Below are 26,716 nucleotides of genomic sequence, written 5' to 3' on the forward strand. Positions count from 1 at the left end.
GGGGGGGTGGTAAGAGAGGCTGCTGGAGATGTAGGCGGGGTCGGATCCGGAAGTGGGCGTGAACTGTAGAGGAAGTCAGGATTTCTCTATAGGCAACGGGGAGAGATTTTAAACAGAGAAGGGAAGTAAAGGATCACCTTTGTGTTTAACAAAGATGACTGGAATCATTGTATGAATTGGATTAGAGAAAGGTACAGTAAATAATTTTTTTCCTTTTTAAAAATCAGCCCAAATATGGAATTCGAACCTTGTGTCAATTATCTGTGCACTCAGAAGAAGCATTTCTCACTTACTCAAGTGGTAAGGTCTATTGAGTGACATTTTCTAAAAATGATGGCTGCATTTAATATATGATCTTTTTCAGTATGTACCATTGACCTTTAAAATTCCCAAGCTGAGGGGCGCCTGGGTGGCTCAGTCATTTGAGCCTTCAGCTCTTGGTTTTGGCTCAGGTTGTGATCTCATGGGTCTGTGAGATCAGATGTCAGACTCCGCGCTCAGCTGGGAGTCTGCTTGGAGATTCTCTCCCTCTGCCCCTTCCCGCCCCCCCCCCACTTGCATGCCCTCTGTCTCTCTCAAAATCAATAAATCTAAAAATATTATAAAACTCCAAGTTCAGCATCCATGTCTGCTTATGAAAGAGGGTATTCTCTTCTTCAGGCATATAATCTGTGGGATGACTTGGCTCTTTCCCACAAAAACAAGACTCGAAGTGTCTCTTACCCTGGTAAAATGTCCCAGATCTCTGTTTCTGTAATTTATTCTGTCCTATTACTCTGTCCCAACAGATGACCTACCAGTTTTTTGCTCAAACAAGACGATGTAATTTAGAGGATCAGATACACTATACATGAAGTCTGCAGACATTAGAAAGTCATCACATTTCCGTACCTAGAACCACACCCCCGCTGCTGCATTTCACGCCACCTGCTCTGCTCATGGGGTTATGCTTGTAGATGGAACTCACATATCACCTACAGAGATGTACCCATGCAGGTACCAACTGTTCTTTGATGCTTCATTAAGAGTATATGCTGTATAATACCTTAAAAGCAGACATTTTTAAGAACTTTCAGTATGAAATACTGTTCTATCACCATTATTTTTCTAGTGATTAACCTGCTTTTCTAATAGCTTTGTGAGATGTTTTTCTAATCAGTGCACACGAGCCATCATCAAAACTAGAATTCCTAATTCTAAGCCAAAACAGTTGGAGACCAGCCAAATCAGGACCTTTAATAAGGTTTATGGGGAAAAAACCCATCAATCATTCATTCCCTTCCCAGCTCTGTGTACATCATTGAACAATTTTGTCAGTTTTTCCAAAAAAAAAAAAAAAAAGTTTAAGAAATTTGAATAGAATACTTATTAGCATGTAGTATTATCTAATCAAAATCTGATTTGTGAGGGTGAATCAGCTAATGTATTCATAATTTTAATCGTGTTAACGGCTCTGAAATTGGCTGATAATTACTTTAGAATTAGAGGTTCTAATTTGTACACTGGTAATGTGTTTCCAATCCCCAGCCAATGTAGTAACAATAATGCATTGTAGTTCTGTCTTCACTGAGATCATGATGGACAGCTGAGATAGGATATTTCTATCAGAACTGGATATCAAACTTTTGTCCTGAATATTAAAAACTTCGGAAGTTTCCAAAGATGCAAGGTCATGTTTAGCCTGTGCTAGTCAAGCCTCTCATGTTCTCCGTGGTTTTACTTCAGTGGAAGTCTGTGACCAGGAAAAAGCCTCTTTCGTGTCATTATCACTGTCCTAGTTCCCTACGTCCCACACCGAACAAACACGCTCTGCACACCACTGAGAGCCAAAAGCTTGGCCACAAAGCTTTGTCCGTGTCCAAATTAATATGAATCAGAGGCCTCAGAGAAGAAAATTTCATTGCCTATGAATATTTCTAACAATGTGTTTTAAATCTATAAGGGTCGAGTATGTTAACACAGGGATTTTAAACATTTTCTTAAATTGCAAAAGCCTTTGCTCAAACAAAATTTTACCTCGAACCTTAAACCATAAAGGTCATAAACAACTGTTTTGTTTGCAGTATACTGCTGTTACCACAAATAGTGACTTAGCACAGTTTTTTTTTAAGTCACTGAAATGAGTTCATAACACTGTACATATATTTCTTACTTTGGTTATGGCCCCTGCTTTATTTTTTCTGCAAGAAATAATAACTAATAAATACCAAGTGAATACTGAGTGCTTCCTGAAGTGTCAGAAACTCATCGAGGCATGCCTGCGAATTGTCTCCTATAGTCCAACAATGTAAAGCACAGTGTCACAGGTAGGGTAATAACTAAGGCATAGAGATGACCTTTGTCGCCTGGGGTCACGAAGCCTGTAAGCAATAGAGTTGGAACTGTTCTCTGGCCATCTGATTCCAAAACCCATGTACTTAGCACTCATCTACCACCTCCTACCAAAAGTAAAAATAAACCTTCACCAGGATCTCAGAATTCACAAGGCTGCTGGAGGGAGATTTTTGTCAGACAAGCTTGAAGAGGATTTTGCAGAGAATTAGTTGCCTTATGGCTTTCTGATAAATTAGCCCACAGGCCAAGGGTTTTGTTGTAGTACCTTCCTTTTTTTCCGCTTGAACTATTTTTGAAGGAAATGAGGGTATGGGCCACGGCTGCGCACTGGACTCCCCTGGAGGTTGTAAAAGGTACTGCAGCCTGGACTGCTGCTCGGCCCGTGGAGGGTCTAATTGGTCTATCTCAGTTGTCACCTAGGTGTTGTGGGGTTTTTTTGCTTTTTGGTTTTTTAACTTTGCCGAGTGTTTCCTGTACAGTCCAGGTTAAGAAGGGCTGCATTTCAAGCTGAGCCACCTTTGTGCTGTGACCATGCCTCTGCTCACGTAGGGCGTACGTGGGTGAGTATGACTGACAGAGTGGGACAGGCTGCTCAAATCATTCCACGTCAAGTTTTCTCATAATAGGACCAGTTGGTAATAGTGACAGGTTTTTTTTCATCTTTTTCAATTTAAATTCTGTTAGTTAACGTAGAGTGTAGTAATGGTTTCTGGAGTAGAATTCGGGGCCTCATTACTTACATACAGCACGTGGTGCTCAACACCAGTGCCCTCTTAATGCCCGTCACCTATCTAGCCCATCCCCCACCCACCTCCCCCCAGCAACCCTCGGTTTGTTCTCTCTTGTTAAGAGATGCTTATGGCATGTTTCCCTTTTTCCTTTTTTTATTTTTCTCCTAACCATATGTTCATCTGTTTTCTTTCTTAAATTCCGCATATGAGTGAGATCATATGGTATTTGTCTTTCTCTGACTGACTTATTTCGCTTAGCATAATATCCTGTAGTTCGATCCATGTCGGTGAAAATGGTAGTTTCATTCTTTTTGATGGCTCGATAATATTCTGGTGTGTGTGTGTGTGTATGCGTGCACATGCGTGCGCCACATTTTCTTTATCCATTCCTCAGTCGATAGATATTTGGGCTCTCTGCATAGTTTGGCTATTGTTGATAAGGCTGAGTCTTTAAATGACACTTCTTCTGTAATTCCACAGAACCCAATATTCCCTAAAAATTCTCAAATCAGTTCTTCAAAAACAGTCTCCGTGGGTCCTGTTCATTGTACATACGTTTTATGACCCCCTAGCTTTATACCTTTGTGATATGAAAAGCAATAAAATCTGAAGTTTGGAAAAACTATTTTGGATAATAGAACAGGACTGAAAGGAGAATATTCTGCAGGAAGGGAAGGGCTTTTTTTGTTTAGTTAGCAGTAGTGGTTAAAAAACCTATTCTTCATATGGGGCCCTTACTATTTAATAACCCCATATTTCTGCTTTCAGCTAGAGGGCATGTGCTTGTGACTATGACAGAGCCGGGTGATTGGTGTCCAGGGAGGAGCTGCTAGCCGTAGCATGCGTGCGGATCCATCCGGACACACATAATGTACACGTACATGGTGGGGGGGAGGGAAGGAAGGGAGAAAAAGAAAAGATTCGTTTACATGCCTCTCACTATATTCTTTGCGAAGGGGTCGGCAAATAGATAAGCTCTCTTTTCTGTGATTGCGTGTGCCGGCAATTATGCTTCCGTCTAGAGTAGTTAAACATATTCATTTGTTTTCTTGGAAATAACTAAAAGTAGATTATATGTCATCAAGTGATTTTCACTTCAGAAAACATACTTGTTTAGTGGCATAACACCACATCCCCCAAAACATGCATGCATACTTCCCGCTACTACCAATTTTGGTGCATTGTGATTTTTTTTTTTTTTTTTAATCACGACTGTTTAGTTCCAGCAAGTTCACTGATGCTGTCATATTGAGGATGTTCCTTTAATAAACTACAAATTAAAATTTATATTGTGCTTTACTCCTTACTTTTTTCCCTTTCTATATTCAGATTATAATGATAATTTTTTCTATATAATTTATATTTCCTGTAGATAAGTTTTCTTTTTTCCGAGGATTTTGTTAGAACATGGATTAACAGAACCCTTGGAAGCATGCAGACAGATACTTGCCTGGGAAAGACACGAATGGAGGAGGAGGAAAATAACCAATGTCCTCGCAATCGAAGGTTATTCCTTCCAGTTGCTGGCAGTGCTCCTTTTCACTGGAGAGCAGCAGAGGAGCAGAATCCTGTCTTGGAGAGCCCCCCCATTAGTAACTGCTGACTATGAATGCACAGAACAATTAGTATGGAATCAGGGAATCACTAGAGGTGTACTTAACTTTTTTTTTTCAATTAAAATATGTCACGTGCAGTATTAGAGTAATTGAAATCATTATGTCAAATGATACACTGACCTTATAGTAAATTTGGAGAATTCTGTAAAGCAATCTTCCCAGCTGTTCACTGAAGCCTTGACAGAGGGAAGAAGAGTCACGTTATGCTTTGGCAGTTTATTTGTTGGTTTTCTGATCCAGGCTCTTGCCGAGCCAGGATTCGGAGAGCCCCGGGGTCCTTGTTGGATTCCTTTCAATACCTCAACCTCTAGATAATTGAAAAATAAAATCATTGTGGTCCACTCGAGGAATCGTGAGTCAGGACTGATATGTTACATCCTTTCTTCCTCTTTTTGTCCAGACTGTCATTCTGCTTTCTCATCATTCTAGCGCCCTCACTGCTTCTGGATCTGAAACATCTGTCTCTGTATTATTCCTCACTCTCTATTTCTGTCACTAAGGTTCAATTGGCCATATGGACGGGAAGGAGGAGGGACTGCTTGAAGCAACAAGCTCCACAGAAGGGGGAAAAAAGAGAGCTCACCTCATCGCTGCACTGTCAGCTCCATAAAGTAGTAACTAGCTCAGAGGCCAAGAGAGATCGCCAACTTCGGTGGTGGAGTGAGCTAGTATTCATCAGCCACAAGAGTCTGGCAAGGCCTCTCCTTTAGTGTTTAGCCGAGAGGGGAGGACTGCAGGCAGCTGGGTCTTTTTAGCAGTCTGATGGAAGAAAGCATTTCCTTCATGGGGAAACTTCATCTTGACACTCAAATGGCCATGATGATTAACTGCCAGACTGGCCCATCCCTCCTGTATGTTTCAGGCTTTACCTGTAAAGAAATGGCCAGTCTAATGAAACATGCTTATTGAATGTCTGATCAACTATGGCTTGTTTTCTAGGCTGGTGCTTGAGCCAGGAGAAACAAGTGTAATTCAAGGGTACAGGGAAAGCGAGTAGTCTGGTCCTACTGGGGCAGAGCTGGAGCTGCTGTGGCCCGTTTCTGCAGTTACATCACATTGGCCATTAGTGACCCCTGTGGAAAGGTTAATCAATCAGTCAGTCAAAGTGAAATAAAATAAAAGTCTGGGATTCAGAACCAGAAGCCTTGACCTTTCTCCTTCTTAAATGTTTTAACTGATTTACAGCAGTTCCTTGCTCCAGACCAAGACGGCAGACGCCTTTCTTCGCGTTATGGTCTGGCTGCTGTACAGCGTCTCTGTCTTCAACCCTTTGTCCTTTACCTTCAGCAGCCAGTAAATCTACCTCCCTGCAGAAAATTACTTAACTTCCTGGGCTGGGAAGTAAAAACCAAGTGCCTTAAAAAAGTATTCTTTTGGTTGAGTCAGACCCAGAATCCACAGGAATTATTTATTATGAATCAGTTTATCAGTGAATCATTTGTCCGCTCCAGGAACAGATGTTGTACTATGCCCGGCAACAAGCTACAGTAGATACAGCAGGACGAACAGTCATTTCAGCAGTTCAGCCTGTGTGGGACCTAATACTTAATAAGGACGTTTTAATTAAATTACAAACTAGAGTTGTGTCCTGCTATTGCAAAGTGATTTCTGCTTTTAGAGCTAAGGTGGTTTTCACAGTAGCCAATTTGGTAGTTTGCCGTGTGGGGCAGTGATCAGGCCTGGGAGCAAAGCATCATTGTTGGGCCTGCAGTGCCATCTACAGAGCAGACTGAATAATGTGGATTCCGCTTACACACTTCAAGTCATGCAGTCACAAGGGAATTAAACGGTGTGTGTTTAGAGTTTGCAGTAAGACTTTGTTCCTACATAAAGAAAGGGTTATATGTTTGCAAAATGCTCTATCAGTTAGACTCCTCAGGGAATGGAGGGTTGGGTTTCATTTTGTTTTTTATTTAATTAACTGGAGACCCCATTTGTTTCAAAAGTCCATTTGATAATCTCTTTAAGATGTAATATTTTAACTTTCTGGTTACTTTGAATAGATGGTATGGGACTTCATATTAGCTTCATGATTTATTTATTTATTATGTCTACTGCTTGTATTTATTTCTCCCTGCCAGAACATAGCATTACGAGAGAGATTTTTTTTTAATCTATTTTATTTGCTGATATTTAAGAACCTAGAACAATGCATGCACAAAAGCTCAGACATTTGTAGGTCAGTGAGTCAGTATCACTGTATATTGCTAATAAGAGGACCAAATGTGGAAAGTCAGTTTTCCTCTTTGAGTCTTGGGTTCTTGCATTTAAAATAAGGTGCCAATACCTGTTCTTCCCATCAGTCTGCTCTGAAAAGTAAATGAAATAATGAATGGAAAAGCATAGTAAACTGTAAGGCACTATATAATTTAGACATTTCCCCCAAATATTGTTTTTGTTTTGTTTTTGGTAGTGTTCTAGAAATGAAGACCATATGAGACCTCCCCTCCCTCCATAATTTTCTGAGATACTTTTAAAATGCACATATCTGGGCCCCAGACCATATAGGTTGAGGCCTGACAGTTGTTGTTTTGTAAAAAAATTCAGATGATCCTAAAGCCACTAAAATTTCAGAACCTCTGGCATGAAAAAGAGGTGGAAATCGAATTGAATCCAAAATGGAAGTTGCTCCTTTAATATGACCCCTCCCTAAATTATTTCTGGATAGGAAGTTGTTTCTGATTAAACATATTTCTTTGTCATAAGGAAATTACAGAAAACTGAATTGATCCATTATTATTTAGCTTATGGTGGAGTGTACTGCCTTTTATAAAAATTTAGAAGGATCTAGACATATATGAAAAAGATTCCCCTAATACATTAGAAGTATTCAGTATTAGAGAATTTTACATATATTTCATAAAGTGTAGAATAGAAATGTTATATTAATTTAAAAAGGAAACAAAGGACAAATCTAAGCTTTTATAAACTGATTTTTAATTTTATTTAGGGAATGCCACTTGTTAATTTTTATGCTAAAGTGCTGTACACGATATGTTTTAGCATATTACAAAAATAGTTAACTTCTTAGCATTAAGGTTATTTCTCTATCATCTTCTTAGGCCTTTTTGGAGGAATAAATGGGAAAGGTCACATCTTTAAGGTGACCAGATTTGTAGATTAACCATGCAAGAATACAAAAGTTTGGTTTTTTGTTTGTTTGTTTGTTTTCGATAATAAGTTTATAGATAGATATATGCTTCCACAGCATGTAAGTGTCTCTTAGGCCAGTTAAACATGTTTATACTCATTTGTATATTTGGTTTTGTTTTGAGGACATTGTCTGTATGCTGAGTCATTATCTACCCTGTAGCACTTGCCTTAGAGTATGAATGAGTGAGTTAGATGTCTCCTCTAAAACAAAGCAAGAGTACTTTTATAGTGGCTAAAAGTGGAATTTGCAACCAGGTAGCCTTAGGTGCAAATTCTGGCTCTATCACTAGATTTCTTCCTTTAACTCATCTCCTAAATATTATATACAATCACGTCTTTATCATGTATCCATGTATATTTATCTATATAGTCTTTGGGAAGGGGGTGTCCATATACCGAGTAGCATCATGCTGGTACTGTCAAGGATAAATCAAATCCAAGAATTCAAGGGCTCCCATGACACATTTGGGGAGGGGGTCATAATCTAATGAACAGGTAAAATACAAGTGTGATAAACAATCAAGATAAGTAGGCACTGTGATAAGTGGCATGGGGGAAATGAGTAAATTAAAAGTAGAGTAATTGAGGAAGGTCACATTAGATAAAGTTTCCATGGAAGGTGCTCTTGAAGAGGTGAGATATAAAGAATGAGAAAGAAAGTTGGCATGCAGAGAGCTAGGGGAAGAGAATTCTGGACAGAGGGGAAGCAGATGCACAGTGGGAAGGGAGAGGGCTTGGTGTGTTGGAAGACTGGAAGAGTGGCCTGGGACCAGGGAGAGTGGTTGAAAGGGACATGGCCATGAGATCAAGAGGGAAGCACCAGTGAAGCCTTGTGGGCCGTGGGAGGTGTGTGCATCCTGGTCTGAGAGCAGCAGGAACCCATCTAAGGGATTTCACCAGGGAGTGGTACCGACAAGTGATTTACATTTGAAAAAGATGACTCACAGAGGTATAGTTGTACCTCCCAAATATTTCTTGACTCTTCCCCTCATCCCCAGTTCTAATACTCTTGTCTGAACTGAGTTCATCTCTCATCCCATCTAATTGTCTCCCAGCCTTCCTTCAAATATGTCCCTTACAAAACTGCCAGAGCAAACTGTGCAAATTATCCTGTCACTCTCCTGAAATGTCTGATGGATCTCCTGTACACACACGTGAGGTGACATCCAGGCTCATTAACCAGCTCATCAGGATCCTTTATGGCATGGCCCCCATTGTCTGAATACCCATTCCTCACTATTTTGTGCCTTGAACCAGCAAGCTGCCATCAGTTCCCTGCACCTCCCATCCTGTTCCCACCTCCCTATCTCCCTGTACTTCCATCTGTCCTCCCCTTTTGGACCAATTTCTCATTAAAAAAAAAAAAAAAAAAAAAGTCTTTCTGTTCTCCTGACCCCTACCACTGCAGTGCACAACTCACTGTGCCGTTATTTCTGTGTAATGGCCTTATCTGCCTGTGAGATTCCCTGAGATTTTCAGAGAGAGGTACCTGGTAGCCAAGGAACTTTCAGTAAATGTTGGGTAGAGATTTGGGGTAAAGACAGCCATGCCGATGAATGAGATAATGTTGGTCGAGTGCCAGCTAGCCTTGGAGCACAGTCTTTATAGACAGGTGGTGCTAACCAGGTCATCGTTCACTCTCCTTCTCCTTCCTTTCCCACTTTTCCCCTTGTCTGTCTGGCAGACTCTCTTTCCTTCTCTTCATATGCACATACTTTACACGGGGAGCTCTGCTCGTAGGCCTTGCAGACAGATGGGAAGATCCTGAGTCTGTCTCCAGAGGACTTGGGCTCTCGTAGAGGAGCTGGAGCCGATTCCAAAAAGAATAAGCAGCTATGCGAATGTGTAGGATGAAGTGATAAATGAGGTAATGGATAGGAAGAGCTAGTCTTGAACTGAAAAGAAAGTCGCACCTCATTTATTTCTTGGAAAAGAAAGCTGGAGAAAAATTTTGTATTACTAAGCCTTCATTACTTTTCCAAAATATCCTGCAGCATGCTTACTAATGTATTAGGGATTTCTCATGAATAAGTCACTCTAATGTCACATCTCAAAATATGTGAACAAAGGGTATTTTTTCAAGTTTTCCTGCATACTTCATTTTGTATGTTGCCTCTAGGGAATGTGTGTGTGTGTGTGTGTGTCTGTGTGTGTGGTGTGTGTGTGTATAGTTGAGTATACTTACAGGTTTGATGTACCGTAAATCCCATTACTCTTTTAGATAATCTTAACTGCTGATGAATGTATTAATCCATTTTTATTACTTGACATATGTTTAAATGGATTCTAGTATGAAAGCATTTTAAAGCTTGAAAACATTTTTAAGAAAATTATTTTTAATATATACAACGGTAAAACCCATTCAAGGTGGACCTTATACATCAGAGCTCTATCCTGATTGCCTTTACTCTTGTTTCATTATTTTTTCTCATAAATCTAAGAATATCCAATTTCTTTTTTTTTTTTTTTTTAAAGATTTTATTTATTTATGTGACAGAGAGACAGCCAGCGAGAGAGGGAACACAGCAGGGGGAGTGGGAGAGGAAGAAGCAGGCTCATAGCAGAAGAGCCTGATGTGGGACTCGATCCCGGATCACCAGGATCACGCCCTGAGCCGAAGGCAGACGCTTTAACGACTGCGCTACCCAGGCGCCCAAGAATATCCAATTTCTAAGCATTTAAGACATGAGAGATTATTTTTCTCTCCCAAATAAGTAATTTTTAAAAATTCAAGTTCTGAGAAACTTCAATTTAAATGTCATTCATTTCTATAGGCCTAACCAGCACAGGGTTGATGTGCTGATCTCAAGAACGCTGTAGTCACTCAGAAGAGACATGATCTTGTATGTGTATGAAGAATGCAGGATATAGGAAATTCTGTTATGCGTTTCAGAAAATATGCAGTAAGAAGTACATACAGGATAAATCACTGTCATACTCTGGAAAGACCTCACAATTCAGGTTTGAGTTGAGCTGAGCCTTCAAAGGTAAGAGGAATAGGTAAAAAAGGAAAAAAAGAGAGAGAGAGGGAAAAAAGAGAGAGGGAGGTAAGGAAGGAGAATATGAACATTCCTGGCAGGAGGAAAAATATAAAAATACATGTGGAAGCAGGAATGAGCATGGTGGCAACTGAGCAACCCACCTTTTCTCCTCCTACTTAAAATACCCTGAAACCTAATTATCCTGTGATTCAGGCTAAAGATAGGCCTGTCATAGAGCCCAGTGAAGGCAGATCTTATGCTGCCTCATATGGAAGAGGACTGAGGAGTACAGAGGTTTCAGCCTCCTTTGTAGGTAGGAATAGACTCGAGTGTGGGATGGGGAAGGGGAGGGAATAGTGACCTGAAAATAGCACTTTTCAGCCCTTACCAAGGTTTCAAGTTCCTTGAACACGTTTTCAACCAGGATGCAAACAGCAACTAATCTTTCAGCTGAAGAACAAGAGAAATTCAGTTAAATCCATTTAGAATAGCTTGACAGTTACTACATTTAGTGCCCCGCCTCCACTCATACCTCATCCCTCAGTCTGGTGGGTTTAGTTAAGATTGTAAAATCGCGAAGACCCAGTGTAATGTAATTCCCCACCAGGTTTTTATAGCGACATTAACATGATCCAGGAACGAGTCCAGAAGTAGGTGAGCTAGGATTTTATCCTTTAGTAACATCACTTTGCTATCACCTGGGTGTTCTATTATTTAAATATTTCTTTTCAAACTAAAAGAAACTGTATTTTACAGGACAGAAGTTTGAGAGTTTAAAGTCCTTAAACTAAGCTATGTACAGTAGAAAGTATAGAACCACATTGATGATGTGGCAAAAGTGAAGAGGAATCAGTTCAGTGTACATCTGACCGATGAGATATGATTCTGAGTTCACACATGCACACACACACGCACACGATGGTGACGGAGAGGCATGGAGACATTTCCAAAACAGAGGAAAAAAGAAACGTCTTCAGTGACCATCTTTAGTGCTTTTAGTATTGTTTATGATGCTCCCCAAAAACTGTCATGGATGAAATGAATATGTAAAAACTTCCGGGCTGATTGATTGTAATCAGGAAAAGAACCTGATGTAGAAACATGTAGATAAAGCCTGGGAGGGCAGGGAAAGGGTAAGGGAACCTGATGGGGAGAGCTTTGCGCAGTGGTGGGAAGAAAGCTAGGAAGCCGAATGGACATATAGACAGCTTTGAATCTTTATGCACTTTATATGGTTCTAGAAATAAAAAGCGAATATGCTTAAAACCACAGTCCCAGTTACTAGCTGCCCACAGGATGTTTGTTTGCTGATCTGAAGAAATGTGGCATGTGATCAGCCCCATGTTCACACTACTGTGCAGTAATTTATTCCTCATCCTCCTTAAACGTGTGATGCGGGGGAGAGAGCATATCTTGTTCATGTAAATGAAACTTGAACGGGCGGGCATATATGTGATAGTGTTAATCACCCTCAATGTTCCTGTGTTAACTGACTTTGAACTGCTCACGGGTGGTAGTCGCTGCAGGCTCTGATTAGATAAATGGATGCAAATGGTAATTGTAACTGATGAATGATTGATGATGGCTTTATGTGTGTTTCATTCTGCGCCCTTGGAAGCAGCCTCTGGCCTCCCAGAAATGTCGCCGGTAACCAGAGGACGACGATCAGTCTGAAATGCAGGCTCTGGTTTGGTTTCTTAAGGGGGCGGGGGGGTCAGGGGCAGGGACAGGCAGGGCAGCAGCTATGGCGTGTCCTGGGAAGAGTAGGGCAGTTTTCTTGTCTGTCCCCACTCTCATGACTTCGTGTGCCCGATGACTGTAAGTTAGAGTAAGAGGGCCAGAGAAGGAGTCTAAGTGTCAGCATGGGCACTTAGACAGTCTAGGTAGTACTGCATTGCTGATTTCTCAATTAAATTACCCAGCGCTGGAAAGCTAGGCAGCCTGGCTTCTTGGTTTAGGAATCACTGGCCTACATTAAATACTAATAAATAAATATACACACATATTTATTTATTTTAGTACAGCATCTCCTAAATTTTAGAACAAATTTAATAGATCATCTAATGCTGTTCAGATAAAATGGTAATTCTTGGCATCTCTCCAAAGATGCATGCGTGCGTGCGTGCGTGTGTGCGTGCGTGTGTATTGTGGGGGGACAGACATATTTCGGTCATGTTGACTGAGTATATTTGACTTCCTGAAGCAAAAACATGAGCAACATATATATCAGAGTAGAAAACACAGAAGCATGAGTAGGAATTAAATAAGACTACTGGCATGCAAATGGTACGTCGGAAGTTTCATAAACATATTCAAGATTTTCTTTCTTTTTCCTTTCTAAATCCAAAGAACGAATCCTGTCTGTTTGGCCCATCTTTCTGAACTGTTGTCCAACCCCAGAGATGCTAGCTGAAGCAAGGTTGTCAAGAATACAAACATGAACTGATGAAAAATTAGAATGTAGATTGCCAAGAAACCAATTTATGAAATGAGGCTTACGGAGGACCTACTGCATATTCAGCGCTGTTTTCTCTGCCGGTTCCTGGTATCTGGGAACCCATCATCCTGGGCAGAAGGAAGGACATAGGTGTTGGGAGGGGCCAGAGCAGAAACAGGCCTGGAGCCTGAGGACCAGGCTCTAGTCACATCTGCCCGGTGTAGTTTATATGACCTTGAAGAACCCTTTATTTCCAGATTTTCTGATGTGACAGTCTTATTATTTTTCTTTTTTTCATTCTTTTTTCTGTCAGCTTTGTTCCACAAAGAGTTTGGCAGAACTTGCAATAAGTCATCTAAAATAAAATGACAAAATAGAGAAAGAAGTCAAAACCCCAGTGAAAAATCAGACCCAGGGATGTAAGACAAAAAGCAAATAATTTTAACAATGCAGGAGTGTTGCAAAATTCAAAAAAGATAATATATGGAAAGCACTTTACACTTTTAAGGTATTAACTGCATAGTATTTCAGATACAGACTCAGGGACGAAAACTTGGAGCCAAGTAGACTCAGTATTCATTAAGTCTTTTGATGTCAGTGGTGTTTTTTTAAAGTATTGACCAGTACCTCTTTATTAAAATAGGACTCGGATTTGCGTGATAATCTAAATTGTCACTAATGGACAAGTAGGGAAGGGGACTCCACATGCTCAAACCAAGTGTCGCCAAAAGGCAGAAGAGCAATAAAGCCGTAAGGAAGGGATGCGGGAAACGGTCCTTGTTGCCTGAACACTTCACTTCTTTGCGGTGGGTAAGAACAGTCTGTGGAAAGGATCATAAGGAAATGTGTAGTTTCTGTTTCTGTCTAGAAGTTGGTAGACTCTTGTCTGCTCCTCTGACCCCTGTATGGCCCTGCAGGGATTCTGAGACTTTGGCTTCCGTTGTGGGTAAAATGGGAAGACCTGTTTGCTCCTCTGCCTTCTTACAGGACTTTCTCTTTATCTCTGATTTTCCATAGTTTGAAAATGATATGCCTCTGTGTAGTTTTGGCATTTATGCTGCTTAGTATTCTCTGAGCTTCCTGGGTCTGTGGTTCTCAGTGTGTGGCATTAATTTGGGGAAATTCCCAGTGGGTATTGTTCCAAATATTTCTTCTGTTCCTTTCACTCCTCCTTCTCCTGGGGTCCCCATTACATTTGCTGCACCGCTCCTACTCGTCCCACAGTTCTTAGATATGCCACTCTGTTTCTGTCACTATTTGCTTTCAGTATTGGTGGATTCTGTTAATATATCCTCAAGCTCGGAGAGTCTTTCCTCAGCCATGTCCAGTCTAGCAGTAAGCCTGTCAAAGGTATTCATCATTTCTGCTACCAGTGTTTTGATTTCCAGTACTTGTTTTTGGTTCTGTCTTAGAATTTTCCTCTCTCTGCTTACATTGCCCATCTGTTCTTGCATGCTGTTGACTTAGTCATTAGAATTCTTAGGATATTAATCAAAGTTGTTTTAAATTCCTGCACCCCTACCATATCTGAGCCTGGTTCTGATCCTTGTTCTGTCTCTTCAAACAATTTTTTGCCTTTTAATGTACCTTGTAATTTTGTTCTTGATTGCTGGCCATGATGTGCTGGGTAAAAGGAATTGCTGTACATCGGCCTGTAAGGTGGTGGAGAGGTGTGGGAGGAGATGAATGTTGTACAGTCCTGTGACTTGTCTGACAGTCTGTAGGGAGCCTGCACCTCTGGCCTGTGGACTCCGTACACGGCTCCCAGACGTTTCTGAGGTGGGCTGGAGCTGGGTATTTCCCTTCTCTCCAAGGCACCTGGGCTCGGTTAAAATCCCAGCAGGGTAAGCCCTGGTTAAATAGTTCCTCTTGAGGGAGGCCTTGATAAAGAAAAGAAACAGAGCGCTCTGCTGTGTTTCAGAATGGTTTCTTTTCCCTTCCCCCAGCCAGAAGCGTGGGTACTTTGCTCTGATACTTACTGTAGGAACCTAGTCCAGCTCCTTGAGGAAAAACTCACAAAAATGTGGGGACTCTCCGTGCCTTGGTCACCCTGGAGTTTTTATCCCTTAGGCTTGTCCACGCTGAGCCTCCGGCAATTCATCTACTATAGTTCACGTTTTTTCTTTTTTTTTTAAGATTTTATTTATTTGAGAGAGAGACAGAGACAGAGCACGAGCAGGGGGGAGAGGCAGAGGAAGAAGCAGACTCCTCACTGTGCAGAGAGCCCAACGCAGGGCTCAATCCCAGGACCCTGCGATCATGACCTCAGCTGAAGGCAGACGCTTAACCAGATGAGCCACCCAGGCGTCCCAATAGTTCAGGTTTTCTTATCCTTCACTGGTTCCCATGGAGGTTTTGGTTTCAGGGTTTTCCGGTCTGGTTAAGATTTGATTCTCTGTATTCACCTGTTGGTCTCAATTTGGAGGTAGCAGTTTGCCCAGTGACTTCACTTCTCTTCAGGATCTAAGAAGAGTTGTTGCTTTTCCAGTTCATCTTTTTACCTGTTAGGACAGAGCTGAACTGGAGGGTTTTAAGCAAAGGGATAGCCTATCTGACTTATATTTTACAAGAGATATGTCGGCCACTATATTGTCATCAAGTGCCAATGTGTCGGGCCTCTGCTGAATCTAGACTTGTTGAATTACTGAAAAATCATGATATTTGTACAAACTATAGCTCACTTTTCTGAGATATGGGGATAATGGGGGTTTCTAGGCTGTCTGTGGCTATGAGGCTCGTCAGGACATCTTGCATGGGGTTCGAGGGAACCTCGGGAAGAATGACTGAACATAAGTATCTCCAGGTGGACGTATGGGGGGTAGGGAAGCATTAATAAGATGCAGAAAAATGCTGGGTTTCATTCTAAATTCACCTTTTTGTAAGATGAAAATCATTCAACGGTTGATTAGTTAAGTAGCAAACTTCTCAATTCATTTTTAAATGTCATTGATGATGAAAAGAAATCTTAGTTTGTTTTGGGCATAAAATGAATTCCTCGCTCTGATATAGTACGAGACCTAGTGGCTTCACCTCACACAGTCATTCTGTACACTGGCTGCGTCCACCTTCCACTCTACGTTCCTGGATGGGGCTGTCACGTTCCGGGTCCCCCAGGCAGCTCCGTCCCATTAGTGTGCCAGGCAGCAGCGTAGAAGTAAAGGAGCAAGAGCATTAGCTGTCTTTTTAAGGAAATTTCCTGAAAGTTGCTATAAAACCTCTACATGTATCTTCCTGCAAGGGAGTCTGAGAAATGTGACCTCTATTCTCGGGAGCTGTGAATCCAGGTAAAAACCAGTGGTTCTGTTATTCTGATGAAGACACACATGTATATCAGGGGACACGAAGCAGTTTCTACCCAACTGTAAATGACATGGGGACTAGATGTTTGTTTGTTACTAACCTCAAAAACCCCAGGGCCTAAGGACCTGGGTCAAGACAAAGTGTGGACGACTGTTGAGTAATTGCTAAACTGAACTCACAGATTGGTTCAGCATATTTTCCTATAGGTCACAACTTTCATGATGCCACTTGAGCCATTTATTTCTAAATCCATCCCCTATTTTAAACTCTGCTGGAATTCACACAGATTACATAACTCACCACCAGACAGCTGTTTTTGACCAGACTTGTGACAGTCCAGATCCGTAAACGCCGGGTTTGTATTCTGTTCCATAAGCGATCCTGTTGTTGAACTGTAGAATGGGAGGAAGTTGGTTTAGGAAGCACTGTGAATTTAAAAAAAAAAAAAAGGAGAGAAGGGAAGAAGGAAAGAAAAGGATTCATACCGAGTTACTATGTACATCGGATGAAGTAGAAAAGTCATGATTATCCAAACCACGAGAGCCAGCTAAAGCCCTACTGACCTGAATTAGATTCACGGCTTTCAGTATGTTTTTTTTAAAGTAAAGGAAAGGGGGGTCAGAAGAAATTGAGCCATTTGACATAAGAGCCTAATAATCTGAGTGGCTATTTTAAGTCACCCATTCATTACGCAGAAACATCAGTCTCTGTCAGGTGTCTACTCACATTTTTTTCCCTGCTTATTTGCCTTTTTTCCTCTTCCCTTTAACTAAAATATGAAGAAAAGACTGAGAGCAGGCTTGTCTTGTTGCTTGGATGAAAACATCAGATCTGGCAGAATGTGAAACTGACAGATGAGATGGGCACTAGGTCAGCAGTGTCAGCACGGGGACGGGGGTTTGCGCGCACCGAGCCCGCACCTGTCTCATCTACGGCGGAGAAGCGGACAGCTAATCTGCAGAGCTTAGAATTTGAACCTGGAAAGAATAATAAACCCCAAATATATAAATCAATTGGAAACCAAGTGCTATTTTGTTTCAACACTTAGTAAGAAAAAATGTTCATTTACCTGGATTTGAATTTGTTTAGTCTCCGTCAAATACGCGGGCATATTATGCTGGATGGAGCTCCATATTGCTCCATTTCTTTCCAATCTTTGTTTCACAGCTACTGGAGCAAAATTCACGACCTAATTAGGTTCTAGAAATAAAGGACATTTTCTATCCTCGTCTCTACTTGTTGCTAGTAAAACCACTTAAAATGTGGAGTGAAGAATCCATCTACATATCTATTCAGCCACCTGCTTCATTTGTCTCTTTGTGTTCACCTTACTACCAGCCTTTCCCTGTCTCTAGTTTTTGTCTTAGTTTATGAGAATAATTCATAAGAGTATGCAAAGCTTGATTGATTGGATATCTATTTCAGAAAACAGTGTCGCTTAATATATTGTGAAGAAATTACCCAAAAAGAATCTTGAAAACTAACTGGAATGGTGACTGCTGGTCACGGACACCATGTATAATGACCTTTCAGAGTTCTCCTCACATAATACTTAAAAAAGAGAGAGAGAGAGAGAGAAGGGAGGGATCTTCCTTTCCCTAGGCCACAGGCACTCTTCCTAAAATTTGTAAAACTTTTCCCAAACACCAAGACACATGCCTTTTCAGTCCTGTGGTTCTGTGCCAGTGACTGCCCAGCTTCACGCAGCGCAGGCTTCCCCTGGCCCAGCGACAGGTGCGTATGTAGCTGCGATTGTCTTTCTGCTTATATCTAGGAGCATAATATATTACTTAACAAAGTAGCTTTTCTAAGCATCAGTGCCTTCATTAAAAGAATATAACCATTTTTCCTACAAAACAACCCTACCCACGTTTCCCCCACATCCCCGTCCTCTGCGGGATTCTGACGGTGATACTCTATTTACGGCAGGGGGGACGGGTACCTCATAGTCACTTTTTACAATTTTGTAAAGTCCCTGTCTACTTGAGCCCAGCTCAGGAATAACAATTCAGTGACTACAGTCTCATTATTTCAAAGGTGGTTTTAAAGAATTCAAAAATATGTCTGTCGAAGGATATTTAGGAAGACTAACTTCCAATTTAAAGTAAATGAAGAATGGCTCTGGGAAGGACGCAAAGATAACAGGAGGCTTAAGTGAAACAGGAAAAGGAAGGAATGCAGTTATTTTCCATGTGGTTCTTTTTCAAGCGTGTGTTCCTCTGAATTTAAACCTTGTCTGGGTTCTTTTATTGCTGTTTTCAACTATCACATTGATCTAGGAGAAGCAAGTGGGGCAGTTAAAATCTCATTCCAAATTGGAACTGCCTCTCGATTGATTGGCAGTAACGGCAAGGCGGCTGAAGAGAAGGAACGGTGTGCTTTACGTCTTACTGACCAAAGGTGTGTCCGTCTGATGAGTCTGTGTCGAGTACAGAAATAGCAGGTGCACACTGTTGAGGGATGTCGTGACTGCGGTTTTGTGCTTCTAGGAAGGCCAGGAAGACTCCTGTCCCAAATTTAGCACCACTGGATTGTCAATTATTTTCCAAACTCTACCACCGGAGATTCACTCATTCTGACATTTCAGTTCAAGTCAGTTAACAAATATATTCCGAATCCAGTCTTTATGAACAGCTCGGAGAACTGTAAAGGATTCAAAAATTAATAAAAGTGGCCCTATCCAGGAATTTTCAATGTAGAGGAAGACACACATTTTTTGTAAGAATGTATGTTGGGTGATTTCTAACTTCAAACCAAAAATAAGAACTAAAACCAAACACATTGAGTAAATAAAATCTAAAATGTTTAAAAATGGGGTATAGAAAAAATCTATAGACTGACTACAAGAGAGCCATTTAAAGCAAAGTGACCCAGAAAGGCTAACTGCAAACCAAGTTAAAAGTACTAGCAAGAATAAAGCTATTGGAATTTTCATCAGACACGGTTGGATTCAAGACAAACTATGTCAAGAGAGATATCAATGAGGAAATTATAATATTTTAAGGGCATAATGAGGGTATAAGTGTATACCTAAATACTATTGCACCACAATCCATAAAGCACATATTACAAGAAAGTGAAAGAAACTGACAAACGCAATAGTGATGACAGGCTTCAGCTCAAGACGGATCAAGAAACAAGCAAAAAGAGGTAAAAGATCTGAATTATTATTAAGTTTTGCATAACCGATAAATAGATGTATACATAAATATATATGCTTGTGTGTATATGAAATACCCTATATGTAAGCATATGATGAAAATAATGTAACAGGATTATTTTTTAAACCACCTTGGAAATTCATAAAATTAAATGCAAAAAAAAAATCCATTTTGTCCCTGAAATAAAAATTATACATTCCATATTCTGACACAATACAATACAATAAAACTAAAAATTACAACAATTCTTTAATTTATAACAACACATTGTGGAAAGTAAAAATGTACTCTTAACTTTTGAATGAAAAAGAATATAAGAACTGAAAAAAAAATCACATATCATAGGATACAGTCAGGTTTGCTCAGGAAAATATGTAGCTTTGAATACTTGCATTCTAAAAATGAAAAAAAAAAAAAAAAAGGAGGGCACCTAGGTGGCTCAGTCAGTTAAGCTGGTTTTGGCTCAGGTCATGATCTCATGGGTCATGAGACTGAGCCCCAGGTCAGTCTCCCTGCTCAGTAGGGCATCTGCTTGAGATTCTCTGACCCTTCCCCTACTAGTTCATTCTTTCCCTCTCTCTCTCTCAAATAAATCTTTAAAATGAAGATAAATAAAGAAAACATGAATCAGTTTTTAACTCAAGAAGCTACAAATAGAATGATACAGTGTAGCTAAGGAAGTCAAATGATAGAAAATCAAAGGAGAAATTAAAAATGACAAAATTGTTAAGTAGTCAGAAGCTAGTTCTTAAAAATAGAGAGCAAGAAACAACTAGAAAGTGAACTATCAGATGGGGCGCGTGGGTGGCTCAGTTGGTTGAGTGTCCACTCTTAATTTCAGCTCAGGTCATGATCTCATGGCCCTGAGATCAAGCCCTGCATCCAGCCCTGACTGGGGGTGGGGGGGGGGGGTGGAGGGCAGGGTTTGCTCGGTGGGGAGTCTCCCAGAGATTCTCTTTCTCTCTCCCTCTGCTCCTCCCGTCCCCTGTTCTCTCTAAAATAAATAAATCTTAAAAAAAAAAAAAAGTGGGCCATCGGAAAACATAAAGGAGAAAGCACAAAAAAATAAAATTAGAAATGTAAAAGGACAACCACAGCAGAGATTAAATGAGAAAAAGTGTGCAAGTATCTACCAGGTACATTTGAAGCTGTATTTATTCCAGCACAAATGTGGCACTGTGGGGTAGATGCAGAGTCATTTACTGAGAGCATAATCAGGAAGGAAGTGGAGATCTACACCTTCTGAGATTCCAGAATATCCCAAAAAGAACAGAATACTAGATTTATAAACATCTGATTAGATTTTAAAATATTTCCCTTCCCATCCTTCTTGAGATGGCTATCTTTATCATGATGACGATGAAAGTTGCTCACTGAGAACCATTTTTCATTTAGAAGATAAATTTAAAAACAATATAAAATTGTACATGCTATGATTGGACTATGCTAAATAAAAAATCAGATACATGCATAAAGATTGAAAGTGGGAAAATACATTTAATTAGAGTAATAAGATTATGGATATATTTTCTTATTTTCCAGCCTCTCCAAAATACTGTTTCTGTAATAGAGATGCAGGACGATATAAGGTGTCTCCTGTATATGGGCCCGAATTTTGAACAGTTCTACAGATTTTCTCCTAGTAAAGTGACAGAGTACATTCTCCCTATCATTATGAAACTGTGGATGGTGTCAAATTATTCCTTCACAAGCCACCCCAAGTCAGCCATTTCCTTAGTTGGATGCATACTCTTGGGTTGTTATTCTTTAAATGCCAACTACTAAGGCAGTCCTCAGCCTCACCGGAAGGCATTCTATATCTGAAATCCGCAGTACAAACTCGGTTTATATATTTTGTGGGAAATAGAGCACATTTCTTAGTAACGCAAAAGACCCTAACTAGTGGCATAATCCAGCGTCCTGTATTGAATTCACTTGGAGTGGAAGGGACTGACAGCACGCGGGCGCTCCGCTAGAGACGACAGGTGCCGGCAATGAATCTGATCTTGGACTTGCAAGGGGATTAGTTGGGACGCCTGTCAGATACTTCAGTCTCCGGCCCAGAGAGGAAGGAGGCAACATTCTGCATCGTATCTAAGACTGTCTTAGCCTTTGCATAAATAAAATGATTTATTTTGGAGCTGGCAACTAAATTGCTCATTTTAAAATGTCTTGGGAATTTGTTGAGGTTGGCAGTGGTACTACTTATCAGAAGATGCCAGGAAAATTCTCATTTGCTGCCTGTACTGTGTTTTTGTGAGTGAAAGTTATCTATTTTGTGATAGAAAAGGAGGAAATATTGCCCTAAGTTTTGGTTATATTTAGTGTGTCATTATAACTTTTGGTCTTATTAATACTTAGATGATTTTGGATAGAGTCCTCAGAATATTTTTTCACATCATTAAAAATTATATATCATGTCAAGAATTGGATGAATTGATGACAACTTGGATGAAATATGACCTACTTTGCATATATATAAATATTTCAAATACTGTTTCAGGTAGAAAAGTATAGAATTTTTTTTTGTTTCTTTACAGTTACTTGTACTTAGAAGGGCAGTCAGGAGCTTAAGGCAGCACTGCCTTAATTTAGACCATTGGTAATTACCACAAAATCTCTTCATCTAAAATAAAATATTACAGCACATCACTTGAAAAATCACATACTACTCTATTACCTTCTTCCACCTTTAAAATCTTCAGAGATTCTCTTCAGGTTCCCATGCCACTTACCATCCATGTCTTTGATTATGAGCTCCTACAAAATAAATAAATAAAATTTAAAATCAACATTAAAAAAAATTTCTTCTTTGCAAAACCTATTTTGTCAAAGCAATGAAACATAGAAAATGTAGTCCTATCATGTACTAACTGCTGTAGGTAATTGCTTCCAAAAATTTGGTATTTATTTTCCTAGAACTTTATGCCTTTGTTACTCCGTGTGTGTGGGTGTTTGTGCGTGTATTTATGCTCCATCGTGAAAGGTCATTTCTCTCTTGAAGCTTTTAAGATTTTCCTTTGGGCGGTCTTTCCTCATTTTGATTATAATGTGTTTCAGGGTGGGTCTCTGATTTCATCCTACTTAGAATCCCTTGAGCTTCTTGGATGTCTATATTTATATTTTTAACCCAAAAATGTTCCAGATAAATATGCTCTATTGCTTTTATCCCTGCAAACATGTTAGGTATTCTCGAAAACACTGCCTTACTTTACACATACAGAGCCAACGAACTTGTCGAATGCACGCATGGCATCATGTTATGTAGAGTTACATGACATGTTAAACCAACTCTAGTTTGATATATATATGCGGAATATGTCTAGATTTTTTTTATTACACTGTTGTAGCCAAAACCCTTGTATATGTATTTATGGGAATAGTCTGGAGGACTCAATGTCCAGAAGTAAGATGGCTGGATCATGAGATATACATACATATGTGTGTATATATTCACATACTTACCAAAATGAATTTTTCTTTGCCAATTTAGTGGAGAAAATTGTCATTTCAATTACTTGGGAAATTATTACGTAATTGTTAGGGAAATAGAGCAGCTTTTCTTATGATTATAGGCTTCGTACATTTTTTTAGTTGCCTACTCATTCTCTGTTGGGTTATTCATCTTCTCAGTTGCATGAAAGGACTTTTTTCTCATAGGCTTATTTAACTTATATGTATTATAAATTGATTTTTCGTTTGTCGTCTGCCATGGTACACATATGTGCTCATTTATTTCACCCCAAAAAGTTTTGAATCCTTAAGAAATTTTTTTGAAATGCAGAAGTGTAGAAAAATAATATAATTCTCCTTCACATTGTTACCATCTAGAATTCACAGTTGTTTTTGCTTCCAGCTCTTTTTTTTTTAACCTTTAAGTAACAAAATATATAAAACATTACAAGAAAAGCTAGTCTTCCAGACCACCACACCAGACCTCATTTATCTTCCTGAGTGATAAAAATGCTGTACATGCTTCTAAAATTTTTTATGTATTTTTGAATGCCTGCATGTGTTTCTATACACAATATATTGCTTTCTGTATTTAAAATGTCTTTGGTAAATACGAGCAAGTTTTATGTAATATTCAGACTTCTATCACTGAACAGCATGTTTTTGAGCTGTATTCATTTAGATATGTATAAATTAGCTAAAGATGTTTCATTTTTATGCACTCAGATTTAGTAGTCTTGTATGTCTTATCTGTAATAGACTTCCCTCCTGTCAAAAGTGTAAAACTGTCCCAAGTGTTTTCTTTTTTTTTTTTTTTCCTGATTTTTGTTCTCATTTAAAATTCTGATGTGGATCATTTGAAATTCATTTGAGGGTAAGAAGTAATGTAGGTAGGGGACTGATGCCATTTTCTCCTCCAAAGTGCTGGTTGGTTTGCTTACAGCTCGTCCATCAGTTCACCATGTGCTTACCAATTGAAAACATTGCCTTTATCAAACATACAATATCCAGGTATATATGATCAATCCCTATGATTTTTCTCTGCATTTTTCCCATCCTTATCCTGTTTTTGAGAAGTACAGCTTATTCCTCCACATACTTTCCTTGATACTATTCTATGCTTTCAGTGAGCTTTAGAATTATTTCGTTCCTAAAAGAAAATCTTACTTTTATTGCAATTTCACTGAGTTTATAACTAAGATTAGGGGAATTTCCCATACTTTTAATTTGTTCTCCAAACACATATTTATTTATTTACACCTTCTTTCATGCCCCTTCAGTAACATTTTATAACTTCCTTCATATAACTTCAGTACATTTCTTTTCAAGCTTTTGTGTAAAACTTGTTCTGTTGCAGTTGAGTGTAAAATCTTACCTTTCATTGTTTTTTCATAGTTTCTGTCTTGTGATGTTTGTATATTATATAACTTTATCAAACACTCCCATTTTCAGTAGTTTTTAGTTGATTATCATAGGTTGTATGGGTTTGTCATCTGTATATCTTCCTTGGTAAAGTTAAATGAAATCAGTGGTTCTCATTTGGGCCAGTTTTTCTTCCCTTGGGACCATTGGCAATGTCTTAAGACCTTTTAGGTTCTCACTACTAAGGATCTTCCTGACATCTGTTGGATAAGATTGGAGAGGTTAAACGCCCTGCAGTGCACAAGATAACCTTCTATAGTGAGATTCTTACCCAACCCAAACTCTCTGTAAATACCACAGTGGAAAAAAACATGGTTCAAATCTTTTGCCTATTTTTTATTGGACCTTTGGTCTTGATATTAGCAAGTTATAGGAGTTATACATGTAAAGTTGTGTGAAAGGAGTTTCTCTTCAGTCTGTTGAACTTATATGTATTGTAAATTGATTTGTCGTTTGTCTTCTGACGTGGTACACATACATCCTCATTTATTTTACCCCAAAATCAATGTGCTAAAATGGCCTATTTTGGGTGCCATGTTCTGACTCCTTTCAACTATTTCCCTTCAACTATTCAGTTGTATATTCTAGATACAGTCCTTTTTTTTTTGGATATTTGTTTTGCAAATACCATCCCCAGTCTGTGTCTACCTTTTAATTTCCTTAACAGTCTCTGTTGAAGAACAAAAGTTTCTAATTTTAATGAAATCAAATTTATTGATTTTTTAAAATTTTATAACTCATGCTTTTTGTGTCTTATTTAAGAAATTTTTGTCTACCCAAGGTCATTAAAATGTCTTCTTGTATCATTGTCTAAAAGTTGCACAGCTTTTGCTCTTATATTTAGATCCATAGTCCATCTTGAATTAATTTTTGTAAATGATGAGTTAAGGCTTGAGGTTCATATTTTTGCAAATGATTACCCTATGTTTCCAACACCATTTGTTGCATTTTTTTCCCAACTGAATTGCCTTGAAATCTTTGTTGAAATCAATTGTTACATGTATGGGCCTTTTTCTGGACTCTCCATTTTGTTCCACTGATCTCTATGACTAACCATATCCCAGCACTACAGTGTCTTAGTTATTCTAGCTTTATAATTAGTCTTAGAATCAGGGAGTGTAAATACTCTAACTTTGATCTTTTTAACAATACTGAATCTTCTGGCCAAAGAACACAGTGTATTTCTCCTTAGGACTTAATTTCTCTCAGCAATGTTTTATAATTTTTAGCTGACATCTCCTGTAATCTTTTATTAAATTTATCACTGATTATTTTATATTTCTTCAAGTTATCTTAAATAACTAGTTTTTTTGAGGTTTTAATATTAGTACTATGTTAGCTCACATTAAAAAAAAGATTTTTTTCTCTTTTTTTTTAAGATTTAGAGGAATTAACAAATGGAGACTTTGTGCAAAATGCTTTCCTCCTTCTCAGTCAAATGCTACCCATCCATTTGAGATTCTGGGCAGGAGGTTGGGAGGGAGACTTTTCCTCTACCTTCTTAGGTTCTGTGGCGGGAGCCTGAGACTCAAACTGACAGAAAACAGATGAACAAGAGAAAAGCCTACACATTTTAGTTAATGTTAATATTTTTATGTGCACATGGAAGCCTTCATATGTAAGAAATGAAGACCCAAAGAAATACATAGGCCTGAGAGTTTATATACCATTTTAACAAAGAAGAGTAAATTGTGGAGACTTGACAAGACAGGGGAAAAAGGTGTTTGGGCTAGGAGCAGTAAATTGTGGTGGAGTGACTAGGAAATATATGGGGGAAATGAAATAAAGAATTATTTTATTGGGTCTGTTTATACAGATTCATCTTGGCATCAACTCCCTGTCTGCAGTGATAAGAATGTTCTCTTCATGGTGCAGGGAGGGCACCTGACTCATGAGAAATGTACGCCCTGCTTTTGGGTACAAAGGGGGAGGTCAGAGAGCCCTTCCTGCCTCTGCTATTTCTTAAGTGCCTTCTGCTCCAAATAATCAATGTGCCAAAGTGGCCTGTTTTGGGTGGCATGTTCTGATTCCCTTCAAGATGCAGCTCTTCTCCTTTCTAGATGCAATTTTTCTACAAAATGCCAGTATAGTAAATGTTACAGCAATTATTCTCTCTTCAATTCACCTG

At 39.3% G+C, this 26,716-nt stretch overlaps 2 protein-coding genes across 14 annotated transcripts in view; one reads left to right on the forward strand and one right to left on the reverse strand.

Annotated features, from left to right (window-relative positions):
* The window catches only part of TPK1 (thiamin pyrophosphokinase 1), a 319,082-nt gene that overhangs the window by 252,089 nt on the left and 40,277 nt on the right, over positions 1-26,716 (forward strand). The gene's annotated exons all lie outside the window — the stretch shown is intronic.
* On the reverse strand, positions 6,803-17,534 carry LOC148110332 (uncharacterized). Of its 12 annotated transcripts, none has more exons than XR_015723792.1 (6): positions 17,279-17,534; positions 16,853-16,944; positions 15,232-15,753; positions 14,840-15,132; positions 13,315-13,607; positions 10,286-11,265 (listed from the first exon to the last, which is right to left on the reverse strand). XR_015723792.1 is itself a non-coding variant. In XM_087860744.1 (4 exons), the coding sequence occupies exons 1-3, from the start codon at positions 17,073-17,075 to the stop codon at positions 13,333-13,335; spliced, it is 405 nt and encodes a 134-aa protein (XP_087716870.1). In that variant the 5' UTR covers positions 17,076-17,534; the 3' UTR covers positions 10,286-11,265; positions 13,326-13,332. The 12 variants fall into 12 exon arrangements, 3 of the variants coding, with proteins under 3 accessions (XP_087716870.1, XP_087716868.1, XP_087716869.1); XR_015723789.1 differs by having other exon boundaries at positions 16,853-16,977; XR_015723791.1 differs by having other exon boundaries at positions 17,038-17,534.

The sequence above is a fragment of the Ursus americanus genome, chromosome 3 (assembly GCF_024610735.1).
Source record: "Ursus americanus isolate L20-20 chromosome 3, mUrsAme1.1.p, whole genome shotgun sequence".
NCBI classification, from domain to species: domain Eukaryota; kingdom Metazoa; phylum Chordata; class Mammalia; order Carnivora; family Ursidae; genus Ursus; species Ursus americanus.